Source organism: Petromyzon marinus, chromosome 3, assembly GCF_048934315.1.
Source record: "Petromyzon marinus isolate PM22_M1 ecotype Great Lakes invasive population chromosome 3, UKy_Petmar_22M1.pri1.0, whole genome shotgun sequence".
Lineage (NCBI taxonomy): Eukaryota > Metazoa > Chordata > Hyperoartia > Petromyzontiformes > Petromyzontidae > Petromyzon > Petromyzon marinus.
Window position 1 is genome coordinate 15277437 of NC_133669.1, and position 25483 is coordinate 15302919.

The 25483-nt window shown below is 46.1% G+C and overlaps 1 protein-coding gene and 2 long non-coding RNA genes across 3 annotated transcripts; 2 read left to right on the forward strand and 1 right to left on the reverse strand.

Annotated features, from left to right (window-relative positions):
- The first annotated feature begins 2631 nt into the window (after positions 1 to 2631).
- Positions 2632 to 5706, forward strand: LOC116954955 (uncharacterized). Its single transcript, XR_012947164.1, has 2 exons — positions 2632 to 3996; positions 4767 to 5706. It is a non-coding gene; the product is annotated as an uncharacterized LOC116954955 (long non-coding RNA).
- Positions 5707 to 6481: 775 nt separating this feature from the next.
- PDGFRL (platelet derived growth factor receptor like) lies at positions 6482 to 17266 on the forward strand. The gene is made up of 7 exons (XM_032980748.2): positions 6482 to 7007; positions 8770 to 8912; positions 10305 to 10454; positions 13164 to 13298; positions 14134 to 14273; positions 14668 to 14773; positions 15284 to 17266. The coding sequence occupies exons 1-7, from the start codon at positions 6721 to 6723 to the stop codon at positions 15865 to 15867; spliced, it is 1545 nt and encodes a 514-aa protein (XP_032836639.2). The 5' UTR covers positions 6482 to 6720; the 3' UTR covers positions 15868 to 17266.
- A 236-nt stretch (positions 17267 to 17502) lies between these two features.
- Positions 17503 to 24808, reverse strand: LOC116954948 (uncharacterized). Its single transcript, XR_012947161.1, has 3 exons — positions 24711 to 24808; positions 23374 to 23427; positions 17503 to 22450 (listed from the first exon to the last, which is right to left on the reverse strand). It is a non-coding gene; the product is annotated as an uncharacterized LOC116954948 (long non-coding RNA).
- Between the last annotated feature and the right edge of the window lie 675 nt (positions 24809 to 25483).

Genomic DNA, 25483 nt, shown 5'->3' on the forward strand with positions numbered 1-25483 from the left:
TGTATGCTAAGTATGTGTGTGCATTTAAGAGAGACTGTGGGTGTAGTGTGTTTGCCCTGTAGACTAAAGTCAACACTGCCCCATATTTCCACTCCGCTGGCAGAATGTTAAAATTATCAACGTGCACACACGCAGTGTATATACCCTTACTCGCATACACGTTACTTTAATCTGTTGAATTGATTAAAATTACTTCAAATCATACGCAATTATATATTTGCATATGTATGCATCCAAACACAGGTACCCGTATCGGCATATAATGCATTGCGTTGTGCAATGCATTATATGCCGATACACAAATCAGACTGTGGTGTTCCAGCGGTTTCTAATATGAACAACTTAAAATATGATCTTCATTAGACAATTCACGTTGAAAGAATCATTTCAACAAAAACTATTTAAAGAAAAGCATTTACATTAGAAAAATAATTTCCCATCTCCAGCAGCTTGGCGGCGCCCCAACGCCCCTAGTGGACGAACCCCGCCTGCTCAACACTATCATTGACGGTGTTACTCCTTGGACCAAGCAACACAGCACGTACAAAACTTAACACATGGTTGATTGCGTACGATCTATATATATACACACACTATCTCTCCAGGTATATCTGTGCATGCAAATTAAAATCCTGCTCATGGATCTAAATCTATAATCTCTTTGGGGTCAGTAAAATAAGTTCAACTTTATAGCAGGAAAATATTTATCTAGAAAAGCATCATTGAGCCTCAAGATGTATTTTCAGGATCGTTCTGCATGAGGATGTTTGGCAAGGTCTGTTTGCGAGTGTTTTTGCTTACGGGAGGAGTCTGGCATACTTGGGTAAAATCCACCAGGAATGCATGGCGGTAACTTAAAGCTCCCCACGTTTCGACAAGAATCAAGTCTGGATCATTTGAGGTGAGGAATTTTAGGAGGCCATCGAAGAGAACGTTGCAGTAGTCTAGTTGAGACGGGAAAAGTAAGTGCCAGATATTGGAGGCATTATACTAATGGAGGTATGAAGTCCTGAATAGTTCAGATATGTTGAAAGAGAATGGGAGCTCTGAATGAATAATTCCAAGTTTAACACGTAGGCTTTTACAACCAATATAATCGATATGATCTTTTTTAGGATATATCGTATAAACCAACCGGTAATGGGCATCCTTTGTAATGTCTATGCATACATTACTCCCCCCCCCCCCCTATGGCCTTCACACCTGATTGGCTCACAAGTGATGACATCACATTTATCCCTCGATTTAAGAACGAAACGGGAGGATTTCTCCACAAATATGGCTATCGCCTGATGATGCTAGTTGTAATTACTGGTGAAACGTCGTACTCGAAATGTAAATGTGGGCTTAATCTTCAACACACCGGTGTGCTGTGCTTGTAACGAATTGCCATGTTTTGTTTACGTGACAACCCTTACTAATTGGCTGTCGGGTGGTGGCGAGTTAAACGACACTTTTATATTTACGTGATCTAACCCAAAAATCTCTTATGGATAATACTTCCAAGTTTACACACTGCCAGTGTAATAGAGTTTAGGAAGTGTACATCCCAACTGGAGACTTAGAAGCAAGCAGACATCGTTGATCTGGCCTTCATTTTTGGCAATATTTAACCAGAGAAAGAACAAATCCAAAATGAGACCACGTCGAGGCACGATTTGAGTGGACTGTTTGGGTTTGTGAAAATGTAGGCCCGAGTATCACCGGATTAAAAGTGTGATGGCTGACATTACATATGGAGATGTTTGTATCAATTCGGAGGAGCTATGAGAATAGCAAAAAGGTCAAGAATGGAAGTGTGACCCCATAGCACTGGGGTTTTGAACATTTCTCGCACCGTAGCAGTGTTAAAGAAATCAGTTTCCAATCTAGATTTTAAAAAAGTGCATAGCACCAGTGTATTCCTAATATCAGAAGAGCAGATCAGAGAGCTGCAGAAGCACATCTGAAAGTTTGTGATTCAGTGACCGTCTTTGTTTCAGTTTCTTTTGGTCATGCCCTGTGAGCCATTCGGCTCTTGAATCGGGTGCAACCGCAACAAACAAAAAACATGACCAAGAAAACATCTTAAAGTGACTATGTCACTGTGCAAACAGAAAATACAGGAAAAAAACAGCAAAATATTCCAGAAAATGTTTGATGGCTCGCCAAAAGTCGCGAGGATGACCAGAGTTCGCATGATGGGTTATGCTCCTTGATGAGATCAGCAAGGTACTGTGGTTCATTTGTGGCAAGCACTTTGTGTGTGATGAGTACAACCTTATTATGTATGCGTTTGGCAACCGGAAGCCAATGCAGCTCGGCAAGCACTGGAACGGACATGGTCAGATCCTGCAGTACCCATAACGACACGTGCCAGAGAATTGTATACACGCTGCACGTTGGCAATGCTTTTGCCAGATGCCCTGTAGAGTAGTGAGTTGCAATATGTGAGTCTTATAGATACTATGCTAATGGTTAAATGTATAGTAGAGCCCTGATTTGAAAATAGCAGGACCTGACTAGATTTTGAACGACATTCTGGAGGTGTATGGTCCTGGGGTTATTTAGATGAGTATACAACTGAATCCTGGAGTGTGCAACCACCACAGCTGATCCACAATTTTTTTCATCTGAGCCTAAGTGTCAACCAGCAGAACCTCCATTTTTTCTCGATTAAGCAGCATTTCGTTTCGTGCTAAGCACACGTATATCGCTAACGTCCAATCTTCGAGGTTACCGAGGCTTTCCATATCTAACTTTGACTTCACTGTGGTGTACAATTGTGTATCATCAGCATATTAGTGGAACTTGATGTCATCCAAGGGAACCAGACAAGAAGTGTGCTGGAGATGCTCAAAGAAGATGGTGTGGCTGATGGTGTTGGAAGCAATGGAGAAGTCTTGGAGCAAGATGATCCAGGGTCGAAAGAGAGGATCAATTACTACACGTACACGAGTAGTGTGGGTAGAATGGCCTTGGCAGACAGCAGTGTACGAAGTTGTGAAGACTGAAGGGAGATGTGCTTTGAGAGTTGGGAGAAAACCCTTTGACTTTTTCTAAGAAAGGGAATTTTGAGATAGCGGAATTTTGCATGGTTGTTTCGGTCCAAGGTTGGTTTTTCAAGGTGGCAAATGAGAGCAGCAGTCTTGAGAGATAATGAGACAATACCAGATGAGAGAGAGATATTGCATAAGCTGGTAAATTAGGGTACCAGGGTGGACTGGCAGTGACGGATGAGTTTGGTGAGCAGAGAATTGAAGATGTCATTTGATGTCATTTATAGTTACAGGCTGGGAAATGTCAAGGGTAGGTGGTGAATAGCTAGGACATGCAACAGCAGAAGCAGTCAGATACCAGAATGTTTTTCGTAATTTTCTAGACTGTATAACGGGTAGAGGAGGCGAGTTTGCACTTGGCAATGGATGGGGTAATGGAGGAAGACAAGTTCTGAAAATTCTGGGGCAATGTATGATTTACCAAATGGTTTCCTGCACCATATGCGGTCAGTGGAGAGGAGACATCTGATTTGGACTTTACCAGAACTGAGATTTGCACACCACACATTCAAACAATCACACATACATTCACACACCCCCACACACATTTACACACGTAGATGTACAGACAGGCCCTAGCATTCACACACATGCAGCCATTCATTCACTAACCCGGGTTCATATAGTCGCACACGCCACACATTCTCACACGCAGCTGTGGATCGTGCAGCCTGTGTCTCACATCCAGAAATGTTGAAGGTCCCGTGAAGAGAACCCAGTCCAGGACTAGAATAAAAACCTCTCCTTCAGCACAACCCCGATCAGAACATAGATCATAGCTTGCATCAAAACCCAGGTCAGATTCTGGACCAGGCTTGGTGGAGGAATCCAGACCAGAACGTTCAGTCGAAGAATTCGACACAGATTTTTGGTCAGAACTCGTAGAGAAATCAGAGCCGAGTGGAACAAATCCTGACCAGCGTGATGTTGCTGCTCCTGCTGCTGCTTGCGAGGACCGGCAAGTATCCCCCTCACAACTCATCACAATACCACACAACATCGTCACATCACCCAATGTCATCTTTTCACACTTCATCACACCTCTCCCAAAACACCTTGTCACGCTACACCTTAGACGTCACATCACACATCATAACACGTCTTACACCACACCTCGTCACATCACACATGGTCACAACAACTCGCATCGTTATCTCTCGTCATATACTTGCACTTCAGCACATGAACTCGTTAAAGCACATTGTATTACCCATGTATACCTTGTCATAGCATCACGTGACAATCTCATCGTAAACTCGTTATATCATCACTATTCAACCCAACATCACACTTTCTGACATCATCAAACCTCGTAACATCACATCGTGTTACATTAATCACTGCAGTAACATAGCTATGTGTATGCAACACATTCACACACGTGAATTTATTTAGTTCATTATTCATCCAAGGTCGAAATAATAATGCTTTGGATGCACTTTGTGGGAGTTCTACAGTGCTTGTCCATGGACATAGTGATCCTCGCCATGGGAATGTGGAGTTTCCACCACTGACTGAGGACCACCCAAATGAAATTAATGCCGCCTCACTGCTAGTTTAATCAGGGTAGACCGTCCACCTGTATGTGTCAAATAACTAATATTTATGCAAAAAGACTGTACCGAGGAGACATCATGAGAGAATGAGCCGCTTGATAGACATTACAAGCCCAGCATTGCAGTGTGTACAGCAGCTTGATCTCCGTTTGTTTGTGCCGTGTATTTGTAGGGGTGGGAGCGACAATTCCCACAAAACAAGGATTAAGTGCCGGAGTGGGCAAAGCAGAAGTAACCACAAACGTTCCAGAAATTCCAGGAATCCTGCAAAACCCTGAAAACCCGGACCCAGCGGAGGGAGTGAGAAGTCTGGAAACACCCGCGGGAACTGTGGGAACGATTGGAAAATCAGAGGTGACGGCAAGCCTCGGGGGAAAAGATAGAGCCGTGGAAATTGTGTTTAAAGTGTCTGAAAAACCTCAAAAACTGGACGGAGCCACGAGGTTCCAAGAAAAAGTTGGAAAAGTTGCAGCTGCAAAGGAGCCTCAGGAAAAAGAAGGACAAGCGGGATTGAAATCTGAGATCGCATCCAAAATTGTGAAACCGGTAACAGTGGTGGTGATGAAAAAGCTGCAGAAACCTGGAGCAGTGGGTATCTTGAAAAAAACCACGGAAGAGGGAGACAAAGCCCAGAAAGGCGGTAAGTTGGAAAACTTTGGAAATCCAGGGAGCACTGGGGATTTAGGAACGCAAGAACCCTTGAAATCAGCTGAAATTCGTGATGCAAAGCCAGGAATTGTTGAGAAATCGGGAGTGATTGGGAAAGCAAATGTGTTAGGGGCAGGTGGGCCAGGTAAATTTAGAACAGCGGCATCAGGAATTCTCGGGAAAGTTAGAATTCCTCAAGCAACGACGATTACACAAGTTAATGGAACAATTCCGAACAAGAAGGGCATTCCAGAAATGTACGCAAAAGTGGGGCTGCTTCCCGAAGTTAAAGCCAATCGGTCAGGAAATCCCGTGGGATCTGCACTCCCGGGGAAGCCTGAGAAGAAACCTGATGAGTCCGAAAAAGCTGGTGTCTCTGCAAAGGATGCTCATGCAGCGACTGTGGGGAAAAACGGGACGTGGCTCCGAAAAACCGTGGCAAAGAACGGGACGAAGGTGCAAGGCAGTGTGCGAATAAACGGGACGAAGCCGGCGCAAGGCATCGTGGGGACCGCTACAAAACGGCCTGTGAGTGTAAGTGGATGTCTATGCTCCATCTTTGGGGAATTTCCTATATAAACTTAGCCTAAAATGAGTGCCTGGTGCGTAGGGTCCAGGTTACATGGTGTTGCGTGTACTACGTAGGGAACCAGTGTTGTAGAAGTTTACTCGTGGTTCACTACAACACACCAAGGTCACTTCTCGGCTATGCACCTCAAAAGGTCTACTTGTCTACTTGATCTGAAAAAAACAATTACAGTGCGGGGCGTGTCACGAAGTGCTCAACCCATCTCTCCTTGCGCCTTACCATCGTTAATAGGCACTCGCTAACAACACTTTGCTTTGGATCTAGCAATGCGTGTTATCTGTAGAAATGTTAATCAACTGCACGTCATTTTAGACACATCCATTAATGCCCCCCCCCACCAATGGGTGAAAATTAGCGTCTACTTAAAATGTATACTATCTCGCATCTGCTCCACTCTGAGGTGAAGCAGGTTTTGTTGGCTCAGGAGCTTAGTGATAGTGAAATGGTTCTGCAGATAGGTCCATCAGGGGACTCCTCAACATACGCAGAGTGCCAGGCTGTGGATGCTCAGCTAGTGCAGACATGAGCTATTTATTTCAGCCTGAAACTGATAACATGTGCGTCTGACCTACGAGATCTAGTGTAAATATATAAATTTGTTGCTCATTTTGTTTGCACATTCCCGTCCTGCAATGCCACCACTGCCGACGTTCTTGGGCTGTGGTCGTCCTAGTAAGAGCTGTTTGGTTCGATGGACCTTACCAGCAGAAATAAAGTCTGAGACGGAGTTCGGTCTATCAGCCTTGACACCGTCACCCGAGTCCGTGTTGGCCCGTCGTCCACTGACTTTTCATTCCACGTGATGCCCGAGTGACTCGAACCGGGTACAAGGTTGGTCACGGCCGGCGGTGTGCTCGTGTGTTTACGAAAGCCCGTGACGGTTAAGTGGATGAGAACCCGCGGTGGGTCGCGGTCGTTTCCGGAAGCCGACGACGATTGCCGTTTGACGAGAGAGCCTCGTGGGCTGTGGCGGGCGCGGGTTTTTTTTTTCTTCCGTGCGTGGCCTCACCGCTGCCCGCAGGCGGTGTTGGCGCGCCGCGTCGGCGGGGTCCTCGCGCCGGTGCGCGCCGTGGAGGAGCTGCCGGCCGGGACGCGTCTCCTCGTGCTGCGCTGCCACGCCGAGTACGTCGCCTGGAGATACCCGGCGCATCTCCACGATCTCCCCGACACACTCAGGTGCTTCCTCTCAACCGCCCCCCCCCAACTCCACACCCGGCCCCTACGCCTCTCCTCCATCGCGGCACATTCCTCCACAAGAAGAGCCTCTCACTCCACTCCGACGACTAACTACCACCAACACTTGGGTCTGTCCCGTGATCCCCCGTCAGCAGCTGTCACTGCACTCCATCATTAACGGCTGGCCGCTTCTGTCCTGTCAGAATCCATCACCTCATCAAAAGCTCTCACTCCATCACGGTGTCTCTCGGCTCTCAACATCTCACGTGTGTTTATTGTGGGATGTGTTTACCTTTTTCCTGTGCAGTACTTTCCACTCCTATCGTGTTTTTTTAATCGTTCGTTGTAAAGATCTGACCCGCCCCTCCTGGACATGCGATAAAGAGCTTTATAGCTTATCAGATTCCTCCAGTATAAATAAATATTCTGATTTTGAATATGAATACTTGTACAGGATGCGTCTTCGTATATGTATGTGCGAGTTTGTGTGTGTGTGTTTCTATTGTTGTAGGTGCATGCCAATGTGTGAATGAGTCTTGGGAGCAGTGATGCAATGAATGGCGCACTGCGCTAAAAAGCAGACAACTTGAGTTTCCTGACCACGGCTAACATCGGTGGCAAATATTGGAACAGGTCCTTGGCTTTCCCTAGGTCAATTCATCCTTTAATGAGAATAGCTGCTGCTGCTGCACATATTGCCACTTCCAAGACAAAGGCGACCGGACGTGGTTCAGAGCGCACCACTCCCTCAAGTGACTTCTTGTTTTGTAATGTGTTTGCTTATTTTTGTCTACTGCCTCCTTGGATTGGTTAAAACGAACTTGGCATTAAATTATAACATGTTTTTATAATTGCTGTTTTTCCTATCTTGCCATATGAAAGACAAAAAAACACTGTATTCGTGTGGCAATGACAGCATATTACCCTCGTAATCAAGTCGGTTGAAGCCTTTGCTCGCTGTATGGAGGGCGAATTACTTGGTTCACTATTTAAGGCCATCGTACATTTACACGGTGAGTCTGGAGCATTACACTTGAAGCCTTTTGGTTGACCCCACACACTGCGAGTGAAAACAATTAACTGTCAGGCCAGAGTTCTTCGGGACCTAAATTCGAGACTAGTGGCTGTCGATGTTTCGTAAGCGGATGTGCGGGCCGAACGTCGGGGTTTTTTTTTTGGTAAACCTTCTGAGCCATAACTCGAATTTACATCAGTATCCAGTAAACATGGAACGTTGGGCTGTTGATCCATCAATGTTACTGGGTATGTGTGTATTAAACGTGCGTGTGTGTGGGGTAGTTGGTGCAGCAAGGGGCACAGATGGTGCATCGGCCAGTCATCTCAGTCAATCGACCCGTGGGACCTGGGTCTGCCCAGTGATCTCCTGCTGTCGGGCGTTCGACACTTCACGTGGCCTCAACGTGCACATAGCCTGGCACAAGCGTCGTGGTGACGTCACCACCACTTAGTGTTGTTGTTGGCATAGGATTGTGGGGAGCGGTGGCGGAAGCAGTTAGCGCTACGAACCCAGCGACCCAAGTTCGATCACCGCTCACGGCCACCAACACTGGTGACGCTTATCTGAACCGGTCATGGGTCTCCCCAAGGTCGACTCAGCCTCAAATGAGTACTTGGTGCGGTGCGTAAACATTGCCACTGGCGGAGACAAAGGCGGCCGGGCGTGGTTACTGGCCACCCAGTCACTTGCCCCAACAGTCTGTTACAGGCGACATGGGGTGTTTCCTTTGTCCTGTCTCTGTAGGATTACGTCTGGTCCCGGCTACAGCGAGCTCACACTGCACAACAGCTCCTCCGCAGACACAGGCGCCTTCAGTTGCCGAGGCAATAGCAGCAGCATCAACGGCACGCGCATCGCCACGGCAACCACGTACATCTACTTCACAGGTACGAACACGTGGCAACAGAGAAACGTTTAGCAGAAATTGTTTTTTTATACGTTATATTTTAAATCCAGATTTGAAGTTTTCGTGACTGCAGGGGATCCATACTCTTTGGTTCTTTCGGTAAAGTCACAGAAGGTAGAAAATAAAATAAATTAAATCACGACGTTTCGGGCGCAACACAAGCGTCCGTCATCAGGTGGGACAACCACAGCAATTTTTTTTTAAATCGTTATTTAGAACTCTTCCATCCCGCGTGACAATCCAGACCCGTCTATGAATCACACCTGCACTGGGGGGTCACTCCACAACCCTGGCAATTGGCAAGCGTCGACAACTCGTTCCATATTTCTCTGACAAGGCTAAAGGGAATCAGGAATGGCTCTCTGGGTTGCCGATCACCGCCTCTCCTCCTTCACCGCCTCTCCTCAGCATTCCATCGGCAGTCGTCATCCAAAACGAAGCCAACTACCATTATCTCAAACCCGAAACGACTTATTCCATTGTTGATACTCTGCTTATCAAACCCACTGCCCGTACCAACTCTAGTCCCGTACGTGATCTCATCTAGATTTCAGGATTTATTGGCCTCACGTCTTATGATGTTAGGATTTTAAGTCAATCGGGCTAATCGAATAATTTTCCCGTTTCTAAATATTTCCTCTGTTGGTGGTCGTGGTTGTGATGATGATAATGATAATATTGTTCGGGACAGTGGTTGTGATGATGATGATGCTTATAGTAATACTCGGGTGCGGTGTGTAAAAACATCGCCAGCCACTGGGGAGACAAAGGCGGCCGGGCGTGGTTACTGGCCACTACCCACCCCGTTGTGTACCGGCATTCACACGTGCTCACTAACAGCACTTGCCCCTACAGTCTCTTGAAGCTATGCGGCAGGATGGTTCGCTGCGCTCCGAACCCAACGAGCCGAGTTCGATTCATGCTCACGGCCAACATCAGTGACCATTCTCTGAACCAGTCATGGACCTCCCATGACTGAGAAATCGATACATTCATAATAGTTTTTTTGTTATAATTCATGAAATAAAAACAATGCTATATTGAGCACCCATCAACGTACGGGTCAGATACGTTCCTGAAAAGTTGTCCGTAAAACTAAAATATATATCGTGACTTTACCGAAAGAACCAAAGAGTAATTCCTGCAGTCACGAAAGCTTCGAATCTAGTTTAAATATCTATCATGTAGAGTATATCGAATCGTGTTTTCACATTGACTTATATTATTCAATGCGTACCTGGTGCGGTGTGTAAACACGCCGTGCCAACCACTTTCGTAGTTGCTACATCGTTAACAGCGCTTGCCCCCAGTCTGTAAAGGCTCTACGGAGGTGATCTTTGTTGATGACGGCCTTTGTTGTCAATGTCTCTAGACCCTTCCACGCTGCTCGTGAGTCGCGGGGAGCCGTTCGGCCTGGTGGTGGCACGGGGTCCCCGCCCGGCCGTGGTGCCGTGCCGCGCCACCAACCCCCGCGCACACGTGCAGCTCGAGCGCGCGAGCCATGCGGGGAGCGCGCCTCCCAGTGCGCAACTCACTTACACACGAATACACACTTACTTACACTTATATACACTTACTCACACACACTTACACTTATATACACTTACACACACTCACACTTATATACACTCATACTCACACACTCACTCACATACACTCATATACACTCTTACACTCATATACACTCACTCACACTCATATACACTCACACTCAATTACACTCACACTCATATACACTCACACTCACACACACGCATATACACACTTATACACACTCATATACACACACTTACACACACTCACTCATACACACTTATACTCACACACTTATACAAAGATCCCCCATATAGCCTTAACAGACTGTAGGGGAAAGTGCTGTTAGCGAGGACCTATGAAGGCCGAAACGGTACACGAGGGGGTGGGTGTCCAGCACCACGCCTGGCCGCCTTTGTCTCCCCAGTGGCAATGTTTACACACCGCACCAGGTACTCATTTGAGGCTGAGTCGACCTAGGGAAGGCCCAGGACCTGTTCAGATAATCGTCACTGGTGTTGGCCGTGAGCGGGAATCGAACCCGGGTCGCCAGGTTCGTAGCGCAGCGCGCTAACCGCTACACCACCGCTCCCCACTCATACAACAACAACCGCCATTCGCCACTAAGTGGCGGTGACGTCACCACGACGCTTGTGCCAGGCCATGTGCACCTTGAGGCCACGTGAAGTGTCGAACGCCCGCTGGCAGGTCACGGGGCAGACCCAGGTGCCACGGGTCGACTGACTGAGATGACTGGCTGATGCACCACCTGCGCCCCCTACTGTGCCAACCTGCTGTGTTTTAGCCACCTGACGCTCCACTCGTTGTTGTGAGCGTCGCTCCTCCGCCCTTTGCTGTTGTTGGAGGGCGACTGCCTCCAACTGCCCAGTAGCGTCCTTCACGAGCCTCCTCCAGAGGCCGATCTTGACACCGCTGGTACCAGTCATCGGCAAGTCCACTCAGCTCCATGTCCTCCTGTACCACATCACTCCATCTCTTCTCTAGCCTGTGCCACGCCCGTTTAGCCCCCTCGATCCGGCCGAACAAAAGCTCTTTCGGCATGCGGTGGCTGGGCATGCGGGCTACATGACCCAGCCAACGCAGCCTTGCCTGCCGGAGCTCACCGATGGGACCGTGCCCAGATCTTTAAAGGATTTGTGAGCTCCTCACACAATCCAGCCTGGTTAAACCCAGGATGGATCGTAGTCAGGCCAGCCTAAATGTTTCTAACCGGTGAAGATGTTCCATTAGGGGGGTCCACGTTTCGCAAGCGTAGAGAAGGGAGGGAATGACCGTGGCCGAGAAGACCTGAAGCTTAGTGCGGAGCGACAGACCAGGTAGCTTCCACACAGCGTTACGCAACCGATGAAAAGATATTGCCACTCGACTGATTCGGAGTGAGACCTCTGCTGTTAAACTGGAGCCGGTCATAAGCACACTGCCCAGGTATGGGAAACTCTCCACAACTGCCCCATCACCGATTGGGAGTTGTGGAGGTGGAGTGTCTGATGGTACAAAATACCCAGGCAGGTGCTTAGTTTTGGTGGGGCTGATGGTAAGGCCCCATCTCTTAGTAGCACGCTCCAGTCTCAGCAGCAGCGCCTCCAACTCCTCCTCTGAATGAACCGCAATTACCAGGTCGTCGGCATACATAACGTGGTTGACCAATAGGGAGCCATCCCTTGACCGCACCTGGGCACCGATCAGTCTCCCATTGTATCTGTACCAGATGGAAATTCCTCCGGTACAGCTACTGAAGGCTTCACGAACTACGTAGTCGAAATAGATGTTAATTAATGTTGGAGCCAGAGGACATCCCTGTCGCACCCCAAGGTGTACAGGGAATGGCTCTGACTCCCGACCACGTAGTTTTATCCGGGCCTGCTCACCATCATCAAGGTCCTTAATGAGCGTGAGCAGGGGGTCAGGGACTCCGAAAGCATGAAGAACAAACCAGAGCCCAGGCCTACTGATGGTATCATAGGCCTTGACCAGGTCAATGAAGCAGAGATGTAGGTCTTGTTGGAATTCCCTACACCTCTGCTGTAGCAGACGGACAGAAAATATGGCATCTGTGCAGAACCGCCCTATCCTGAAACTGCATTTGGGGCTCCGCAAGCCTCTCCTCAGCGTGCCTGACAAGGCGATGTTGAATAATCCTTGCCAGGACCTTTCCCGGCACAGAGGAGTGAGATGCCCCTGTAGTTGTTACAGTCTGTGCGGTCTCCCTTCTTAAAGAGGGGGACTACCAGGGCATCCTTCCAATCCTGCGGAACCCGTCCAGTGGCCCAGGACAGGTTCAGATAATCGTCACTGGTGTTGGCCGTGATCGGGAATCGAACCTGGGTCTCCAGGTTCACAGCGCAGCGCGCTAACCGCTACACTATCGCTCTCCACACTCATACTTATACACGCTCGTACACACACTCATATACACACACACACTCATACAACAACCGCCATTCGCCACTAAGTGGCGGTGACATCACCACGACGCTTGTGCCAGGCTATGTGCACCTTGAGGCCACGTGAAGTGTCGAACGCCCGCCGGCAGGTCACAGGACAGACCCAGGTGCCACGGGTCGACTGACTGAGATGACTGGCCGATGCATCACCTGTGCCAACTCATACACACACTCGCACACACACTCATACACACTTAACCCATGCACTCCTCCTCGTCTCTGCTGCCCCCTAGACGTGACATATGATCCCCGCGTGGGGTTCCTGCTGGAGCTCCCTCCACCCGAGGCCGCGGGGCTGCTGCGCTGCGTCGCGACGCTGGGCGGTGTGCGCCAATCGTCCGTCCCATACCTGCTCGTCTACGTGGACTGTGAGCTCCCGTGTCCCCTTCCCGCACATATCACACGCGCGTGCTTACTGAACTCGGCATCATTATCAGAAGATTAAATTCAGACCTCTCACAGAGCAGTGTCTCCCCGTTACAGAACAGTCTGTTGAAGATTATATCACTGAACTGCTTCCGAGGGCCTTTCAAGTGACATACTTTATCCACCCACGAGGGGACGATGCCCTTTTCGACATGTCCTGCAAAATAGTGAGATGTTAGTCGCAACCCAGTAAACGTTGAATGCTGAACCAATGTTGGGCCAACGTTGCATTTTTACTGGAATGTCAGTCAAACCAATGTTATGAATATTCAGTTGGACTTTAGCGTAATAATGTGATGTGTTTTGTACAATCATTCGTGATCGGGCTGAGATCTGCACCTCGCTACATATGAGAATACAGTGATTACACTGTATTCTCAATCCAGGACCTCAGTGAGGCCGTCTCAGTTTTTTATGCCTGACCCACCCAGGCCGAATTGCACTCACCGTGTCTCTCCCCCAACATCTTTCTCCCATTCCTTTCCATCCATGTTTCTCCCCTCATCACCCAACATGTCTCTTTGCCTGTGTCTCTCCCAGTCTCTCTCCTCGTGCTCCTTCCCCCTCTATCTGAAATGTAGCTAAGAGAGCCTCACCGAGTCTCAAGACTCCTCTTCAAAAAAAATCTTCAATTGGGATGCTTAGCCCATTTCATTAATGTATGGCATGTGGGAGTAAACATGACCAAGAAGAAAGCCACACACAATAGGGGATAACGCTCCATGTGTGTTCACTTGTGGCGACACACACACATCTGTGTATTGCTGCGTGGGCCAGCCCCTTCTGAGGCCCCGGTGGCTGCACTGGTTGCATCGACATCGGCCGCCAGTCTCCATGATGATGTTACCCTGGTCTGCGAAGTCAAGGGACAGGCTGGGGTCACGGCCGATGTCTCCTGGAAATTCCCTGGGCAACAGGTAACCATGGCAAATGAAGCCTTCACCATCCACACACCTAACAGCTCCATGTTCCTAGGCTGTATTCAAAAACTAGAAGGCCCTTCTATAACTAAACCATGTGGCGCACGTTGTCAATGTTTACGGTGTTTCCCTGAGGTTGACCTCGCCTAAAATAAATACCAGATGTGGCGTGGTCGACATCACGACTGAAGAGACGTTAGCAATACATGGTTTTGACCACATCAGATGTGCACGTAAGACTTTCTCAAGGCGTAAACAGTATTTGGTACAATTTATCCTTTACATTATTTGGAGTTTGTTTGCATGGGTGGGCACCTGTGTATGTGTGGATATGTTGTGCATGGGCACATTGTGGCCGTCCGTGGGATAACGCGTGTGTGTGGGGTGCCAGGCCGGGCGCCCGACTGTGCGCCTCGATTACTTCGAGGACTTCCCCCCTTCGGTGCGGGAGACACGCAGCGTCCTACTCATCCCCCATTTCCTCGCACATGACGCAGGTGCACACCTACACAAAGCAGCACCAACCTAACATATAACTAATTTATTACTGAGCAAAAGTTTCGTCGAGACTTGAGACTTTTTCAAATGAGGGCTCCTGCAATGGAATGTTTGGCCAATTAATTTACAAGAAGTTTTTTTTCTTGTGGTAGAAAGCAGGAGTACCCGGTGAAAGCCAAACCATTCACATGTTGGGGCAGCACTCAAAGATCCATACAAACTGGCTCAAAAACTTGCTTGCTGTACCGACATCTCCTGGTCACCTCCCTGCTGTGATAATTTGAGTTCATTCACTTCACTCTATTTCTCTTTTATTTGATCTCACTTTAGATACCTTTTGTCTGCATTAAATTTCACTGCATCTCACATTAATATCTCAATCTTACGTGTATACAGTACTGAAGGCAAACGAAGCACTACGTCGACCCTGTCGGCTTCACTAATGTCACTTTCCTCAACAGTCTGTAAGGCTATATCATAGGTGGCTCGTTTTTCTTTATCTGTCACAGGCGAGTACCTATGCAGCGCACACAATGCCAAGGGAGCCTCCATAGCAACTGCAAACATCATCCTGTTGCCTGGCAGCCCCGTCAAGGCCGGGTTACGTGACCAGCAGCAGCCCATCAACAGCAGCCTGGAAGTGAAGCGCCTGTACGATCAGGTCAAGAAATCCGAATCACATGATCGCAAGCAGCCAATCATAAACCCAGAGTTGACTGGACAAGAAAATCCGATTGGGGCGTCTATAAAGCCACATGATGATAAGCAGCCCAGAAAATCAGCTCCAACAACAGTCCGGAATAAACTATTTGGGAGTTTTCCGAACCGAAAACAGCCTTTTGGAAAACCAGTCTTGAGCGGGCAGAATAAAACGATTGGAAGATTTCAGAAACCACACGTGCTAAAGCAGCCAATCAAATTGGTTGGATTGGCAACACAAAAATTGGCAATTGCAAGCTTGCGATCAGGCGGCCACAAGCAACCGGTCAAAAATGGGGTGTTGCGACAGAGCGAGGCGACCAAGGACATCAAGTCAAGTGATCAAGAGGAAATTGGATTAGTTGAAACAGGTAGTAATGAGCAAGCACTGTAATTTAGGATTAAGTTATATCGATTTATAACGGATCATTTGTGCAGTGACATTTCTACCCCATGACAACTTTAATACTAGTTTCACATAGTAGTCAATGCAGTTTACCCCTGCTACCACACATGGCAACTTTGAACCAACTTTAATAACCACCAATAAAGCATTCTGTTGGTATATATTTTAGAGTCTTAATGAAATGCTTATACATGGCCTCCTTTAGATTAAAAATATATTGTTAGATTCCCGATACTGTCATGTGGCCTAAATGTTTCACCTTAGCAGCGGTGCTATGTTATGCTCATCGCTTGTTAGTTTGTAATAAAAGTGGGAGATTACTGTATGCACATTTATGGATCACGTACTTTGTAAGTTTGTCAGTAGAGATGGGAAAGGAGCAGGAGGTGCTAAGAATTACTGGGTACAAATAGGATTGCCTTCTAGCTCTGGCCATCGGTAAGTACAACATGCCGACTGTCGGGTGAATGAAACCTCGTGTTGAACTGGAAGCAGAATCGCAGAAAAGTTTAATTGACCTTGTAAAAACAAGCGTATTTACTCATTGGTATTTACAGCCCATGGGGCTATACCAGTGGTATTAACCCTTGTTTTTTGCAAGGATGACTAATTAATAAGCGATGCCTGCTGTTGATAAGTCAAGACGGGGATACAAAATTGTAATTGCATTGCAATGAATAACAATCTAATTCAGTTGCAATCAAGTACAGCTGTACTAAAGTTCCGTTTCTGCAATAATTCATATTGTGGTAAATAATAAAACCATAACTGTGTAGGCAACATCATTGGTTGTAAGGTAATAAAATATATTTCTGCCGATTGCCTGTTTCAATTACAAGTCTTTTTGAAAAGCATGTAAAACAATCTGGTTAAAATAATGTAAAAAACTCTGCATTGTCATGTCATTTTTGGGGGGTTGTCACGACGCCAGGATGTAAAACTTTTAAAATACTGTATGCTTTGTAAAAAAAATTCCTTGTAACAAGAAAACTTTTAAATGCCTTAGAAGTCATGTTTTAACTACAAGTATGAAAAAGCTCCATATTTTCACAAAAATCCAAAAACTCTCACACACATTCAATACACGTATATCAAGCATAGACAGGAAATATTTCACAACAAAATGTCCCCTGATTAGTCCGAGAGACTGTAGGGGCAAGGGCTATTAGAGAGCGCTTATGAAGGTCTGTACACAACACACGGGGGTTGTGTGGCTACTAATTAGGGTATACCAGTGCTGGTGTTCACATGTGCCAGGTGTTTGCTTTAGGGTGAGCTGACCTATGAGACAGTTCAGGTTTACACACAATTTTCCATTGATGTGAACCATGGCTTGGAATGAAACTCCTGGTCTCCAAAATCGCAAAGCAGTAACGTGTGCCAACACTGCCATGATTTGGGGTTGCAATTAAACATAATTTGTCTTTATACTCTTTGGTTCGGTAAAGTCACGCTCTCTCATAGTTGTGTGCTCTGCTAGCCTCAAATGCTACATTAGCACATTTGCATTTATATTATTTTTTCAATTCTCGCATTTATATTGAGCCTAACTCACCGATGGATCCATATACTATTACAAGCTTAGTATACTCGAGCATTCAATCAACACACAGACACAGGATATGAGGTAATGTCATGCCATATATTTGAGCAGCTCCGGTCGTGGATGTCCTGTGCTAGTGTTAAAACCTTAAGGGTAGTTATTATAAAAACGTAAGTAACACTCGTGGCAAGCATAGCAAGACTCAAGCCCACGCGGAGATTAACGGTTTATCACAAGTGGTGCAGTGGTGTCCTTTGAAGGTCATTACATCTGGGTTCTCAGCTTGTGTCACGGTATATGTGGCAAGAATAATATATTGGGAAGTGTTTTCTTCATTTTATAAACCATATAAACAGTATTGCACATATACTAAAAGTGTGTGCACATATTTTAAACCATACATATAGTTATTTTCCCAGCAGAATCAAGCAACAAAAAAAATAGCTTGAAGCATGTGGAAAAACTGCACAATTACTGTTTGTGAAACATAAGGCACATCGAGAATCAAACTATGACAGAAATTCTACACACTGCCAAAAATGTGATGCACATTTTGCAAAGACAGAACAAGACTAAATTAATCAGTCACCCATTTTAAAAGCAGCATATATGGCTAAACGTGTGAAACAGTAATTTTTTTGCCATACATTGCGTTAGTCGGGCCACGACATACAAATATATTATCCTCGTGTTTCTCTCCATAGCTATCGATTATCACCACACTGCATTGCCATGAACTGCTCCATCGTCAATTCCTTAAAAACTCGTCTGAATCGATTCCACTCCCGGCAATAGAATGGCCCTGTACAATACTTTACTTTATTGTGAATTGATATCTGGTATCATTTGTTCGTAAAAACGATTCCCAGTGTTGGGTTATGCACATCATCTGCAAACGTGTATTTTCGATAATTGGATTGATTTAGTGCAGTTTTCAATCGAAGAAAAGTTGAAATATGGTTTAATCTTAATTGCCATATTACTAAAGACTATAAACTGTATACTGATGGTATTATTGTATAATTTTGGATGTGACATAAGCAGCACTGTTTAGGTTCTGCAGTGGGAAAACAACCTTTAGGCTCAGGAGGCCCAAGAGTTCCTTGCCAGCCATGCCAGATAAGCTTAGCATGGCCCTGGCATGGTTCTGTTATACAGTGGAAAAGTGGTATAAGATTCCAAGCACTCGTTTTGAGGGCCAGACAGATGACAACCCCAATGCCAATTCTACCCAACTGCCATCGCCAATCTATCCTCACAGGCATGATGGGAGGATTGTGATGAAGGGAAGTAACCTCAAGCAGATGCGGAGACCTGTAGGTACTGCACCACAACAGCAAGTGCCTGGCAGGCACGCAACGCCCCTGACAGTTGCTCCCTAAGAAGAGCAACTTCACTATCTGTCCCCATGCCTAAATTTCGCTTAGAGATTTGAGGATTGGCCCGAGCAAGTCTGGATCCACGTGAGTCTGCCACTGGATGTTTATAAATGCTTGAATTTGGTCTAGAAACTTTACAACTATTTGGATTTGGTCTAGCAATGCTTGTCATGTTAGAGTTTGATCTGGCAGGTTTAGCAATGTCTGAATTTGGCCTCAAATGTTTTGAGCCATTTGACTCAGCAGGTTCAGTAAGTTTAGAAATGCTTGAATCTGGTTTACCAAATTTAGAACCATTCAAGCCATACCTGGTGAACCTACAAATACTTGTGTCAGGCCTAGATGGTTTAGAAATGCTTGAGTTTGTTCTGTCAAGTTTAGAAGTGTTTGCATTTGGTCTGGAAAGTGCAACCCGAGGCATGTTTGACTTAGTTGGCTTGGAAACAATTGAAGATGATTTACTGAGTTTAGAAACATTTAAAACAGGCTTTGTGAGTTTAGAAACGCTTAAGTTGGTCTTATCAAGTTTCAAAGCATTTGAATATAGCCCAGAAAGTCTAACTAAAGGTGTTTTCTGTCCTGTCAACCTTGCAGAAGAATAGTTGGGTCTGGTCTTTTCTGAAACATTCAGATTTGGCCTTGCCAGTTTAGTGGGGTTGGTGCTTGAAGGCTTAGCTAGCCGAGAAACCTTGACCGACAACCGGGCAGGCTCTGGGGTAGCGCTAACCCCTCCATGCCCCCTCCGCACAGAGACCCCTGGTGTCCCCTGTGTAGCCATGCCTTCTCCCTTGGACTCCATGAGCCGCATATTTGGGGTTCTGAGCCCTACAGGGTGAAGTTTTGGCCGCGGATGCCCAGGCCCTGTGGCCCTAAGAGAAGCCAGTCTTCTGGGCCCCACAGCATCGCGCCCAGCCTGAGCAGAGTTGCTGGCCTCAACCCGCTCAGTCTTTGGCATCTGGGATAACTCGGTTCTCTCCTGATGCATCTTAATGCTCACCGGCTTGGTTATACACATACTTGGCTGCATTTGACTCGACCCAATCTCACTAGGTTTCCCAGAATCCTTTCCAGAGGTTGTGGCCACGATCGATTGGGACAAAGCAGCCTTGGACAAGAGCAAGCTTGACTCATCCACTCCGCCCACCTCTGCTTTGCCTGGCAGCTGAGGCCCACGCAAACTGGACTTGGCGAGCTTGGACAGACCTGGTTTTGTGGTAGCCAATGGAGGCCTCGCTAAGTGTGAACTACTTGAGCTGGGTTTTGGTACAGCAGAACTAGAGCCGCCAGGTCCTAGCAACTTCGAGGCATATGAGGGTGGCTTTGCCAGATGCCTCACCTTTCCGTTGGTTCCAATAGATCTAGTGTTGTTTAAATTGGTAGCAGTTGCTTTGGTGTTGTTGAGGTTGGTGCTAGTTGGTCTGGTGCTGTTTAGATTATAACTATGTGGCCTGGTGCTGTTTAGGTTGGTTCCAGTAGATTTGGTGCTGTTCAGGTTGGTTACAGTAGATTTGGTGCTTTTCAGGTCGGTTACAGTAGATTTGGTGCTGTTCAGGTTGGTTCCAGTAGATTTGGTGCTGTTCAGGTTGGTTACAGTAGATTTGGTGCTTTTCAGGTTGGTTCCAGTAGATTTGGTGCTGTTCAGATTGGTTTCAGTAGGTGTGCTGCTATTCAGGTTGGTTCCAGTAGATTTGGTGCTGTTTAGATTGGTTTCAGTAGGCCTGGTGCAATTCAGGTTGGTTCCAATAGATTTGGCGCTGTTCAGGTTGTTCCCAGTATGTATACTGCTGTTGAGGTGGGTTCCAGGTCTGGTGCTGTTGAGGTTGGTTGCTGGAATGGCCACAGACGACCCACGAGATGTAGAAGCTGCCACTGCTGGTGCCCGGAAGCCAAAGCGACTACGAGGCCCAGGGAGAGGAGTGGCTGTGGTGGCTGTAATGCTGGAAATCAGTGGTGTCGACGTACACAGCTCCAGGCCCGAGAAAAACCTGGAACTCTTTGTTGGTGTTACATCCGGAGTCAGCTCTGCTGCTCGTTCAAATGGCAGTGCCAGATCCACCTTGGACCATGCATTACCATCGCACATTAGCTCCTTGAGGGCGCCGTTCTCTCTACTGGGTGGCAAAAGCTCAGAGTCATCCCTGTCAGGACAGCAAAAGTTATTGTCATCATTATGATTTTGGACATTGCAGGCAAGACCGTAGTTACGGCCACTGCTGTGAATGCAGGAACCGTCTTCCTCACACGGGGCTTGATGGGTTTCACAGAGGCTGTTCTCCACTGCAGGAATGTGAGGATTGTGATCTTGTTCACCATTATTACTACCATTATCCTTACAACTACTGTCACAGCTGCTACCAATATTATTGCCTTCAATGATATTGGTATCATTCCCATTTGCTTTTGAATGATCCCTGTCATCCAACACAAGGAGCATTTTGCTTGCCAATTCCTCATACTCATGTTCATCCTTATCATCACCCTTCTCGTCATGTCTTAAATGTTGTGTGGGGCTTGCGTCAGTCTCGAAAGGCATCTTTGGTAACTCTGTGCAGTTTTTCAAGCTCTCCTTAGTGGTCGAGCAGTTATCCATTAGGATGAATCTATCACTAGAATTGTTAACATTGTAGCTTTCACTGCCATTGTGACCTTCACTGTCACTGAGAACAGTTGCATGTGCATTTGTTTCACTGGTGACATTGCAGCCCTCAGACCATTCTCCCAGTAAGTTCTTGTTTTCCATCAAACCATTACCCTTGGAGTCACTATCACAGGCATCATCATCGGTGTAATCACTTGCTGTGCTCAGATGATTTGGTTGGAGAGCATCCTTATTTCCTGCGACGTTTGCACATTTGTCAATAAAATCATCACCATTGTCCACACCATCACTGCCTTCACTTCCCTGGTTGACCATTCCATTGTCAATCCCACCCTCATCAGCTATCGACTCCACCATTCCTAAACCATCAATTGATCTAAACTCATTGAGTTTATCAGGGCATTTCCCCACCTGATCCCTCTTTTCACTTTCATCGCCTTCCAAAATTTCAGACACATGCCTAGAATCCCCATTACTCCCCCTCAGCAGCATCATTTCCCGGAATGCAAAGTCTGCATCACATCCAGCGAGCCTTCTCTCCGCCCCACGCCATGGCGACTCATTCACGTTAGGGGTTCCTGTTAAGCTACTCGTAATGGTCAAGTTGTCACTGCACAGCTTTTCCGCCCAAATGCCTGAATACGTGCCGAGGCCTGGCATTGGTGAGTCTACGGAGAGTTCCAACAAACCACTTGGGAATTCCGTGTCAAGCAAAAATGAGGGATCCTTGAAACCGTTTAGAATGTTTACAGCTCGGTGGGGATGGCTGTGGTTCATGGTCTTGACTGAGTCACACAATGGGGTTGTGCCATGTGCTAGTGCCTTTGAGCGTTCATCGTTGTGACGAGTGCCGTTCATCTCCTCGATAATGAACGTCCCATTTAAAGTGGGCCCACAACGCTTTCCCTTTTCACACATTGAACCTCCGCTGGCCACATCTTTTGACATGTCGAACTTGCGGTCAAGGTTGTTGTCAGGGTCATGGTCACCTGGAGCTGTGTCTTTACTCCACCAGGAGTCCTCTTCCTGTTTTCTCGGTCTTGACGCTGCCTGTGGTAGAAACGCAAGTAGACGGTTCACTGGTGCTCAGGTCAGCCACCCTGATGTTTTCAATCTCATTAGCTTATTCATATGAATTCCTGGCCAGTTGCTTGGGCTGTTGTCTAACTGCCATTCTTCATCATCCACTGCTGGATTATTTAACAATACATCATGTGCAACAGTATAAAGTACCTATTTATATTGATGATTTATACTTGAAGTTTGGGTCATAATATCAGTGGTACAATATAGCCTAGGCATACCAATGTTGATGTTGCAAAACCCACGTCAACATTGCAGCAGATGTGTGTTTTGATACAAGGGTAGTTCATTTCGATTTAGCATTTATGATAAACTAACCAAACGTTTGTATTTTAGCAGGTAAGGCCCACTCAACTATATAGCTCTAAACGCATGTTTCTAAATGTGGAGGGAAAAACCGGAGGACCACAGAGAAAAGTCCACGTGCTCACAGGGAGAGAGACATGCAAACTCCAAATATACAGCAGGCGTCAGGGTCAGGACCGAACCCAGGACCTCCTGTATTCCGGGTGAGGAGGTTAGTTAACATCTCGCCACCGTGGCACCCCATCGAATGACAATAGCATAAAAAAACACTACAAAAATATATCAACAGTTTCCCGCACATATCAAAACATGGAAGCCCGTAAAAAGCCGATCTCGGAATAAACGAGCAAAAGAAAGCAAATTTAGAAGCATTTTGCTGAGCATTTAAAGATATCCGTCTCAAGGACAAAATTAGAAACTGACGATGATGATGAAATTTAATGTTTGTCAATGATTGTGACAAAAAAAATGACGATTGTAATAACGATGAAAACGACGAGAATGCAGCCTTTTCGTAGAATAAACTTTATACTGGCGGCTCAGCAACGATGTGAACAATGAACACCTCCGGTTACCGTACTCACCATCATCGTCTGAGCACCCTCAGCAGCCGGCCTGACACTGGCGTCGTCTTGAATCTGAACACAATGCATGCGGAATAGAATTACGGTACAAGCTAGCCCACATGTTGACTGACTGCACTCCACACAACCGAGTGCAACAGTATAACATTACCGCACCCTTAGAACAATGTTTGTACGTTGCCGGCGAACGACTATAGTTACAAAACGTTGCTGTGACCGAAATTAGTAAAGGATTGCTGTTGTTAGTTACGGACCGTGTTTTATTATGCAATAAACATCAGCATTTCCTGAAGATATCCTCTTTATCAAGGCAGTTATTGACGAATGCGTAATGGCCTGCAGTGATTCGTAAGAGACTGACGATCTAAAAATCTTGACTTAAAAAGCTGTCGTCCTGATGACCACCGCTTGTGTTGCGATCGAAACGTCGTAGTTGTTTTGTTATTTTCTTTAAACATATCAACGTGACATTACCGAAAGACCCAAAGAAGTCTGATGATTTGTCAGGGACTCGAGTGATGACCAAAAAGTATTGCAGCGATTAGCCAAGAACTGCAATAATTGTTCTTTCGTAGGGCATTTGAAAACCAACTTACAAGACGTGTTGGACTTTGGGGTCACGAGAACACCGAGAGACGGGCCAAGGACTGCAGCGACTCGTCCTGTGTAGGATCTTTCTTTTGTATGGCGACCGTGATCATGAGTAAATGTCTCTAATGACTCGTACACGACTGTAGTGTTAAGTTATAATCAGTAAACACCGTGTGTTTGTTTGTATATCTTAGTGTTTAAACTCACGATGTTGGCAAGAAGAAGTGAATGTCTCTAATGACTCGTACACGACTGTAGTGATAAGTTATAAACAGTAAGCACCGTGTGTGTGTATCTTAGTGGTTAAACTCACGATGTTGGTGATAAGAAGTGAATGTCTCTAATGACTCGTACACGACTGTAGTATTAAGTTATAATCAGTAAACACCGTGTGTTTGTGTGTATATCTTAGTGTTTAAACTCACGATGCCGGCGAGAAGTGAATGTCTCTAATGACTCGTACACGACTGTAGTATTAAGTTATAAACAGTAAACACCGTGTGTATATATCTTAGTGGTTAAACTCACGATGTTGGTGAGAAGAAGTGAATGTCTCTAATGACTCGTACACGACTGTAGTATTAAGTTATAATCAGTAAACACCGTGTGTGTGTATATCTTAGTGGTTAAACTCACGATGTTGGTGATAAGAAGTGAATGTCTCTAATGACTCGTACACGACTGTAATTATGAGTTATAATCAGTAAACACCGTGTGTGTGTGTATATCTTAGTGGTTAAACTCACGATGTTGGCGAGGTTGGACGAGGCACCGGCGCGCGTCCGCCCCGCGACTGATTCAAAAAAAAAATTCGCAACGGAAATCGGTGACGTCACGGCAACGGGGCAGCCAATAGAATCGTCCGGCGTGAGAGCCGCCGCTGATTGGCTGGCACGCGATGGGGGGGGAGAGGTGAATAATCGATTAGCAACATTCCGATGCTTAAAGTAATTCCGATGCATATTCTTAGTTTTTTCGGTAAAGTCACGTTGAAGAGAAACAACAAAATAACAAAATATATATAAAACAATAAAAAATTCTCACGACGTTTCGACCATAACTCAAACGGTCATCATCACCACACCTGATGATGACCGTTTGAGTTATGGTCGAAACGTCGTGAGAATTTTTTTATTGTTTTATATATATTTTGTTATTTTGTTGTTTCTCTTCAACGTGACTTTACCGAAAAAACTAAGAATATGAATTACTGCAGTCACGAAAGCTTTAAATCAAAATTTAATTCCGATGCTTTTTATAACTTAAAAAAAAATCGACGATCAAACGATACGCAACACTCACGTGGAGGTGGGTGGGACCTTTTTTTGTTTTTGCCAGCATCAAAGTATGTCAAGTAAAAATATAGGTTTTGCCCGTTCTGCCAATAAAACACGTGCTAATATATATTCTTGGTTCTTTCGGTAAAGTCACCACGTAGAAGGGAGACAATAAAATAATAAAAATATAAAACGATAAAATTATCACAACGTTTCGACTGCAACACAAGCAGTCATCATCA